The 9,087-nt window shown below is 47.2% G+C and overlaps 1 protein-coding gene across 1 annotated transcript; it reads right to left on the reverse strand.

Moving 5' to 3' along the window:
* Window positions 1–624: 624 nt before the first annotated feature.
* Window positions 625–4,129, reverse strand: LOC140219099 (uncharacterized). Its single transcript, XM_072288979.1, has 3 exons — window positions 3,989–4,129; window positions 2,141–2,348; window positions 625–1,016 (listed from the first exon to the last, which is right to left on the reverse strand). The coding sequence occupies exons 1-3, from the start codon at window positions 4,127–4,129 to the stop codon at window positions 625–627; spliced, it is 741 nt and encodes a 246-aa protein (XP_072145080.1).
* Between the last annotated feature and the right edge of the window lie 4,958 nt (window positions 4,130–9,087).

Here is a 9,087-nt window from a genome sequence, read left to right on the forward strand (position 1 = left end):
CTGCGCCTCCAAGAATACAACTATTCAGATGTATACAAGACCGGCCGGTTACATCAAGATGCGGACTGCTTGTCGTGCCATCCTGTCGACCCTCCTGACGTTTCTGCGGCCGGCATACCTGTCACCATTCTCTTTCTGGCTGCTTTTCGCGGCATTGGAGCCCAACAATGTCGGGACACCTCCTTGATGACGCCTCCAGCCTGACACGCTATGGGGCTAGAGCTCTGGACAAGGAAAGAGGAGAATGATTGCATCCTTCGTCAAAAGGAAATTGAACTCCAGCACCGGAGGCTGGAGTATGATGAGAGGCGTCTGGCGTTGGAAGAAAAAAAGGTCGCTCTGTTTGAGGAGAGACTTGAAAGACTGGAAACCCAGTGTAAGAACAATAATGAATGTATGCTTGAAAACATAAAAAATATGCTCGAGCAGCATGAAAACAAAATGCTGAGCCTCCTCCAACAGCACAGCTCATAAGTTCAGCTAGTAGGTGTGCATTCATCTTTCAATGAGGCTCTGCAGAGAGACACGCACGAGTGTCTTTGTCATTCCATGCCTGTCTTTCTATGGCACTGTTTTGAAAAATGCATGAAATAAAGTGCTTCTGCTGTGTTGAAGAAACCCTAGTCAGTGTTGTGGCCTCAAATATTCCTCCAGCTGCGGGGGTTCCACTCCAACATATTCCGAGACCTGCGAACCGTACATGCAGGTGTGACAGTTCGCAAGAATAGCACCAACTTTATACATAAACGAGACATCTTGCTGGCGCAACTTCTGATTTTTTCTAAAATCTAGAAAAGCAAACAACCCTGCTATTTTTCTGAAGCCCCACTCAACTGCCTGCCTCACAGTGCTCATCCTTTTGTTAAAGGCAAGCTGCTGCACGGTAAGGCTAGACCCGCCATAAGGCTTTAGTAGCAAAGGTCGTAAGGGGTAGGCCGGATCACCGTAGAGGCAAAAACTTCGTCCTTTCACAAGCTGCTCAAGTTTCTGGTACGTCTTGCTGCTTCGAAGCATACCTGTAATGATAGCACACAGAAACATTTTACTAATTGGGATCACATCTGATAGCTTTTAGTAAATTCTTGCAAAGAGCGTGTGTAGCTTGGTTACCATTAAGTGCACACACATGCTGAGGAAACTGCTTTCTGCATAGTTTTTTTATGTACATTTATTTATGCAACAAGACTAGGTTTAAGATATTTCATCTAAATAATTTAACAGGGTTCTACCACAGTATCTGACAATCAGACTTGGATATTTCCTCTGTTCCTTAGTGAATGAATGCTCTTTCATGGGTATTATTCCTCATGTAAATGTGCGATTCTCTGTAAACATGTGTGCTTACAAAGAAAACCAGCCTATGGCACAAGTGTTAATCGGGACATGCCATTATTTTAACATGTTCACCTTGCTAGGATTGATATAACCACTTTCTTGCACCCACATTGTTTTATTGCCATGTGGTTCAATACCTATTTATTTCACTGACCACCTGTACATACAACACCTAACCATTAGAATACTCGCATTCAATTATAATATTATAACAGCAGCAGAGCCTCTTCAGTGTGTCACAGCATTAGTGTACCATCAATTACTCACCTGTTGAAATATAATCTTGGAACTATGCTGTTCATATCATTGAATCATCTTTACACCACGATGCATATTTTTCATTGTTCTTCACATCACTCTCGCTACATTGTCAGAAAATTTTGAATCCTCTACCATCTCACCATAAACACTGGTCATAAGGTAGTACACTTGAAAACATTGTTTAAAATTTCCTTTATTATACGGTTGTTTTTGCAATTTTTCCTTATTTTGTCCCTGTGATACAAGTTCACAGCTATTTCACAATTACTCTAAAATTTGATAACAGTTCCCAGACAGCCTTGTGCTCTCAGACCTGTTTTAGTACATTTATTATACTGTTGTTTCCTGCTCCGAATCTAAAAAAAACTTGCGTTAGGTCTGCACTTAGACATTACACACAAGCGGATCGTTTGCTGTTTCCTCCAAGCAACATGGAAAGCTTGCACCTTGTCTGGTATACGTGTGACTGTATGCGTGTTAGTCTGAGTCACCTTATGCAGCAATTAGCGGTATATACTGACGATCATCAGCACCGTGAACTTGCCTGCATCGTGACGACTGCCCACGTATGTGCCGTTCAACTGGCAGATGATACCATTGGGGCACATGATGGCCTCATATTTCAAAGCATGAAATCGTTTGTGCCCAGAGAAAAAGAGCTTTTGGACCCTTGATGGTCGGCAAATGGCCCGTGCAGTACCATCGATGAAGCCCCAACACTTCTGTAGCGGCGCCCCTTTGGAATACATGGCCTGCAAATAAACATTGGGTGAGTAGACCGCACACTGATACAGTACCGAGAGCGTACCTGAGAAAAGTCTTCCAATTTGGCGAGATCCAACCAGGAGTGATTATTTGCATATTGAAGAAGGTACCCACCCAAAGGTGCTCGCAATGTGGGCGAGCACCGCATTTGTCGCCGACGAAATCACAGAGTAATGTCGTCCGAAGAGCGACTCCAGTTCGCGCTGCCTGTTTGGATATGCCAGACGCCGCAGAGTTAAGCAATGACTCTCGTCTCCTGGAATTTTGACGCACTGCGGTGTAGACAAAACTTCTGGCAGTCGTAGTGCACTCTGCAGCCTTCGCAAATCATCTTGCTCGAAACGAAAATATGTCCGGAATTGTCCGCTGTCCATCCTGTCAATGTTCAGGTAGCCGTGGGCTGACAGTGGTTCTCGCCGCGTGTATTGAAGCACTTCGAGGCACAGCAAATCTTCTATTTCAGACCACTTCAACGTGGACATGAGGAAAGGGTCCTATAATACACTCTTCAGTGACATTGCTTGTCGTGCGAACGCGAACCACTTAACGAGGCAGCCCAGATTCCACAAAAACTTTGCCACCGCATGTGCACCTGTCAACAAGGCTGTCAACAAGGCTTGGACTGGATCCGGAACACACTCGATGACTCTCACGAAGTCGGCGCATTATTTTTCACTCTGAAACCTGCAGCACTAGCAGCGCCAAGGCGCGGCTACTCCGAACAGAAAAACAGCGCCGACACACATTGCGCGGGATATTTCGAATCTGACTGCAGAAATAATCCTACTGAAATTGTCGCTACGGCCCACTGCCTTGATGATCACGGCTGAATTATTCTTTTCTCTATTTGGCTCATTTCAGATATGGGTGTATTTAAACACTCCCAATTTCCCGTACGCTACCGTTATTCCTTGAAAACCCCCATTTTACAACCGCAATGCCCCTTCAAATGGGGTCGGGGGTATAATAATGGTTCTAGCTTATTTTACTTCTTCTCGTGGGAGTACTCATTTTAAGCTAGGGGGAAAAATGGCATATCAACTGTTAAAACGCCCATATGGGCTCATTTGTGTTTACAGTGTACCCAGTGCAAAACATTAAGCCCGCAATGTAACGCGTGGTCAATGGAGCCACGAATTATTACCTTTCCTGTTAGTATGCAATAGCAGTAACTTTAGACAAAATAAATCATGATTTCTCATGCTGAAGTGCCTTCTAATAAAGCATATTGTTCTTATTTAAATGAGCACATCTCATTGCAGTCACCATACAGATATAAGTACTTCTTTGTGCCCTGCTGTGAAGCAGCAGCACACTTTCTGATGAAAAAGCTTAGCTATTCTTTTGAATTAGGCTGCGTACTAAACATACTATTATGAAATTGCAGACAGCACTGGTAAAGAAGCTGGGGGGACAGTTTGAACCGACATAACGAAGCAAGACTGTGTGAGCGTCAAATTAATATTCTCTCTGAGGAACCATATTTTGCAATAACAACATGGTGATCAAAAGAATGTATCTTGAAAACAAATATTCTTTGAATTCAAGTGGATACTTCCAACGCCACCTTGGGGGCGGGGGGTGCACACCATGTTCCCGTCCTTTGAACGTAAATTGGTGACCTTGCCATGTGTGCCAATTGTATTGGCGCATTGATGATCAAGAGCAGTCGAACGGGTGATGTCTCCGGCTGGACCTGTTGCTTCCCTTGTAAAGCTGTAGGCTCCTGCTCGAGGCATCCTTTCTTTGACAACTCTTGATCACCCATATCTCTCATTTTTCTGTTTACTCCCCGTGTTATTCAACCTATCGCTGCAAAGAGAAGCTGCATTTTCTTTACAAAAATATTATTGAGCTCAAGGGCTTTGTGCATGGCTCCGTCTGCAAGTACAAAAATTCGTTTTCAATGAATGACAGTTTTGGTGGCCTTCGTGGACATTCAATAGGGAATAACCAAAAATTGGATACAGGTTGGATACGCCAGCAAGCGCCATTTCTTCACTTTATGCCAAGCTTGGGGTCAGCAGGACTTCTTCCTAGAGATGACAAAAATTTTCTATTGAAACACATAATAGAAGCATTCTGTTCTTAATTAAAAAGAAAATTGGCTATTGCGTTGCTCATATTTAGGTGGGAGCAGTGCCGAGGACACGGACAATTTGAAAGCCTATAGAATAACGACCTGCAGCGCTGACTGACAGTTGATTTATTTTACAACAGACTAACAGTTAAGTACTCTGCAACGCTTCATAAAAGCCATAAGAAAGCCAAGAGGCAGGGGACGATTACACACAATAATGTACACGCACTGAAAATGCACCTTGGGGGGGGGGGGGGGGGGGAGTATTCTGTAATAGTCCACCTAATGGACCGTCCACTTCGCCCGCTGTTGACGGGATTCAGCTGTACAAGCGAGAACGAGACGAGCGACCCTAGCCAATCAGCAGCGGCCGGAATGGACAGTCCGCTAAGAGGATTCTTACAGAATACCCCCCGTGGTCAGTTTTGCAGAGAAGTATGTCATTTCCATTATAAACAACTGCTGCATTTAAACATTTCTCCTTCAGTTTTGTTCTTCTGCAGGCTTTGATTATTGCTCGGGTCAGCTGGTTGCTGTTCTAACTGCTACTTCGCCCTTGTAGAATTCAGGCCGGCTGCTGTACTGCGTACAATTTGTAAGTACATGGGCTAGCACTTTACGTCATGTATTTATTTTGGCGTGATGACACCACAGAAAGTAAGCGTATACAAGGAGCCCCAGGACACAAGGAGGAGGAGGAGAAACATTTATTTTAAAAAGAAGAAAGGACAAGCAGGTGCCTTTCTGCTTGTGCGAGAGGCGCCCTTAGTCCAGGGCTCCTGCGGCTCTTGCTGTCTCCCGGGCCCGCCGCACCAGTTGCTGCTGGTTACGAGGGTCCGAACTGGTCAGCACGGCCTTCCACTGCTCGGGTGTGGGGTTGGGTATTTGCGGGGCCGCCTTCACATTGGGGCATGCCCATGTGGTGTGATATAGGGAGGCGTAATCATTACAAAGGGGATATTTGTATGAATATAGTGTAGGGTGTATTGCGTGTAGTCTGCTTAAATGTGGGTATGTATTGGTTTGTAGTTGTCTCCATGTTACGGCGTCTTCACGTGAGAGGGTCTTGTGTGGAGGTGGGTATTGTCGTCTGTTCAATCTGTGGTGTTGTAGTATGGCGTTGTATTGTAAAGGTACGGGCTCCGTGGATGCGTCCGTATCCCTCACTTGTGGCGCCTGGGAGGCGTGAGCTCGGGCTACAGCGTGCGCACGCTGATTTCCACGGAGGGACTCGTGTCCTGGAGTCCACACTAGTTCAAAGTCCGGGAATTCGGAGGCTTGTTTGAGGAGTCGGTGGGCGATTGAAGATATTCGACCCCTCGCGTAGCTACGGCAAGCTGCCTGGGAGTCGGTAATAATTGTTATGTACTCGTTGGTCAGACTAGAGGTGATGGCCAAGGCGATGGTTGTCTCCTCCGCTACGAGGGCGCTGGCAGTGCGGACCGTCATAGAGACCACCTCTTGTAGGTTATAGTCGACAACGCTGGCCGTCATGGCTGCTTTTTGGGGGTACTGCGCGGCATCTGTGTATAGTGTGGTGGGGAGACTGCCATATCTTGTCTGTAGAGTTTTTGCGCGAGCTTGGCGACGATCGGCATGATGTTCCGGGTGCATGCTTCTGGGGATAGGGGCTACCTTGATGTGCTCCCGTAAGTTGGGGGCCAGATGGATTGCTTGTTCGTGGCCTTTGCTGTGTGTGGGGTAGCCTAGGCGTGCTAGGACTGTTCTTCCTGTTGGTGTGAGGGCTAGTCGTTCTCGTTGGCTTGTGAGGTGGGCGTCTATAGTTTCTCTAATAGTATTATGGACTCCTAGGGCTTCAAGCTTGAGTGTCGCTGTTCCCGGGGGTAGGCCGAGCGCTTGCTTGTAGGCTTTCCAAAGAAGCACGTCTAATTGATCTATCTCCTTGGGAGTGAGGGGCAAGTACGGGGCAGCGTAGGCAATGCGGCTGATTATCAGGGCCTGAACGAGCTGTATTATGTCGTCTTCTTTCAGTCCGTATTGTTTGGTGGTGATACGGCTGACCATTCGCATGATCTGGAAGGTGGCCTGCTTGAGACGTTGGATGGTGTATGCGCCTCCGCCATCCTGTTGTATGTGGAGTCCGAGAATGCGGACGCGGTTTACTGTGGGTATTTCTTTGCCGTCGAGGGTGAGTGTGATGTTTGGTAGTTCATTGAGTTTTCTTCGGGATTTCTGTCGAACGACTAATAGTTCTGACTTCTCGGGGGAGCACCGGTGACCACTTGTTTTTGCATATTGCTGGACGACGTCGGTCGCTTGTTGAAGGACGTCTTGTTTCTCTCCTTCGGAACCAGCGGTGGTCCAGATAGTGATGTCATCGGCGTATATTGCATGCCTGATTCCTGGTATTGCGTTGAGTTTGTCAGGTAATTTCATCATAGCAATATTGAAAAGGGTGGGTGATAGAACAGCACCTTGTGGGGTTCCTGTGTTTCGGTTAGGTAACGTCGGGGTTCTGAGTGAGCCAATGCCTATTGTGGCCGTGCGATTGCTTAGAAAGGCGCATATATAATTGTAAGAATTACGACCACAGTTCGTGAGGCTTAGGTTTGTAAGGATGGTATGGTGAGCCACATTGTCGAAAGCGCCTTTGAGATCGAGTGCTAAAATCGCTCCGGTGTTGTGCGGTGAGATGTGTTCAAGGACTTGTTCCTTCAGCTGAAGAAGGATGTCGTGGGTAGAAAGGTGGGGCCGGAATCCGAACATTGTTTCGGGTAAGAGGTCGCTGGATTCTAGGTAAGGTTGAAGCCGGTTCAGAATGACATGTTCCAGAAGCTTGCCTAGGCATGAAGTCAGTGAGATTGGCCTCATATTTTCTAAGCTGGAGAGTTTGCCTGGCTTCGGAATGAGTATGATGTCCGCGTGCTTTCAGTCTGCTGGTAGTGTACCCGCTTCCCAGTGATGATTAAAGAGGTCAGTAAGAGATTGAATGGTGCCATCATCCAGATTGCGCAGGAGCTTGTTATTTATTTTGTCCTTGCCTGGGGTGGTGTTTCGTGTGAGTGCATAGAGTGCTTGTTGCACCTCAGTGATAGTGATCGGCTTGTCGAGGTCGTAATTGTCGCTCCCGCTATAGGTTGGAGGTTGTCCTTGTGCGGGACACAAGCACCTACCCTTAGCTGTAACTGCAATAAGAAAACAGACAGGACAGGCTGTATTGAAGGAACGGTAGCGGGAACGGGCCGGGCGTCGTGCGTTCCGTCGAAAAACACGCGGCTTTTGATGAACGCCGCTCGGAACTCGCTCGAGAAAGGGCTCCTCGTCGACGTGGCCACCTCGCCGTGATGAAGCGCGACGCCGACTCGTTACGACAACGAAGAGCCGCGGATTGCGAGCCTCGCTTTCACCCCTCTTCACAGTAGTGAAAGGGCGGAAATATTTTACAATTAATTCGTTCCAACTCGCCCAACCATCAGTGCTGCGGTGGTGAATTCTTTTTTTACAGTTCGTTGCAATGTGTGGATGAGAGTTGCTGCACGCAAGCAACTGTATCCATCCCAATCTCAAATTCCTCTCTACGTAATCTATGCACGACCAGATGGAAATAGCAAATTGTACACAACCCCTGTCGCACAGTGCACCGCCTGCGAATCGGGCCACATGACAACCAAATCAATTTGTTTTATTGGCTTAAGTGTTGTTTGTCATATCAGCACCAACCCCTCTTCACATGCTCAATATATAAAAACTTTCAGCCTGCAGGGATCGGCTATATTTACACGTGTACTTATCTTTATCGGGTGACCACGTTTGGCGGCCTAACAAATGTTATCGCGCAGCGCATGACGCGCCTGCATGTAAAAGAAGTTTCTGGAATGTTATCGATGGTTCCGTCCACTGTCTTTCACCGCAACTTGTGTAATCTGATTGCATGTATGCGGTACGCGAATAATGTAGAACTCTGTGGAAGACACGCGGGTCCCATCGGTTAATCTGGAACATTCGACGACTAATCTATAAAAGCCGACGCCCTTGACCCGCTGATCAGATTTTCGACGATCACCGACCGTGTTCGCCGCTATCGTTGTGCTATAACTGTAGCCTGTTATTGTGGGCACAGGTTCGCCCAATAAAAGTTAGTTTTGTCTTTCACAGTATTGCTACTGTGTTCTTAACGTCACCACCACGTGACAATATTACAGCCCACGATAAAGCAAACCAGCATACGAAACTGCAACCATTTTTTTTATTTCTCTCATCTCGTCCATTATATCCCACGTTCATGCCTTATTAGAGGGAAGCTGTATACATCTACCATGCAAGGAAATTTTCGTGTCGTTGTGGTAAGCAAACAACTCCCTATACGTTGACCGATCCCCGAGATAGTGCAATACCGGGCCGACCCACCGCAGAGGTGAAGCAGGCATTAAGCACTCCCCCATACGTGAACTGATTCCGTATATATTGCAATACCGGGCCCACTCGCGGTGGAGGTGAAGCAGGCATTAAGCACTTGCCATACGTGGGCCGATTCCGTATGTAGTGCAATACCGGGCCGACTCGCGGCGGAGGTGAAGCAGGCAATAAGCACTCCCCATACGTGGACTCATCCCGAAGATAGTGCAATGCCGGGCCAACACGCGGCGCAGGTGCAGCTCGCTTAAGTGACCCGCATACACAGCTTC

The sequence above is a fragment of the Dermacentor andersoni genome, chromosome 6 (assembly GCF_023375885.2).
Source record: "Dermacentor andersoni chromosome 6, qqDerAnde1_hic_scaffold, whole genome shotgun sequence".
Classification (NCBI taxonomy): domain Eukaryota; kingdom Metazoa; phylum Arthropoda; class Arachnida; order Ixodida; family Ixodidae; genus Dermacentor; species Dermacentor andersoni.

Coding starts and splice junctions, on each gene's coding strand:
- LOC140219099 (XM_072288979.1), bottom strand. CDS start 4,129: ATGGGTGATCAAGAGTTGTCAAAGAAAGGATGCCTCGAGCAGGAGCCT. Junction 2,349..3,988: donor CAATACAATTGGCACACATG/GCAAGGTCACCA, acceptor GTTTATTTGCAG/GCCATGTATTCCAAAGGGGC. Junction 1,017..2,140: donor GGGCAGTCGTCACGATGCAG/GCAAGTTCACGG, acceptor CTATCATTACAG/GTATGCTTCGAAGCAGCAAG.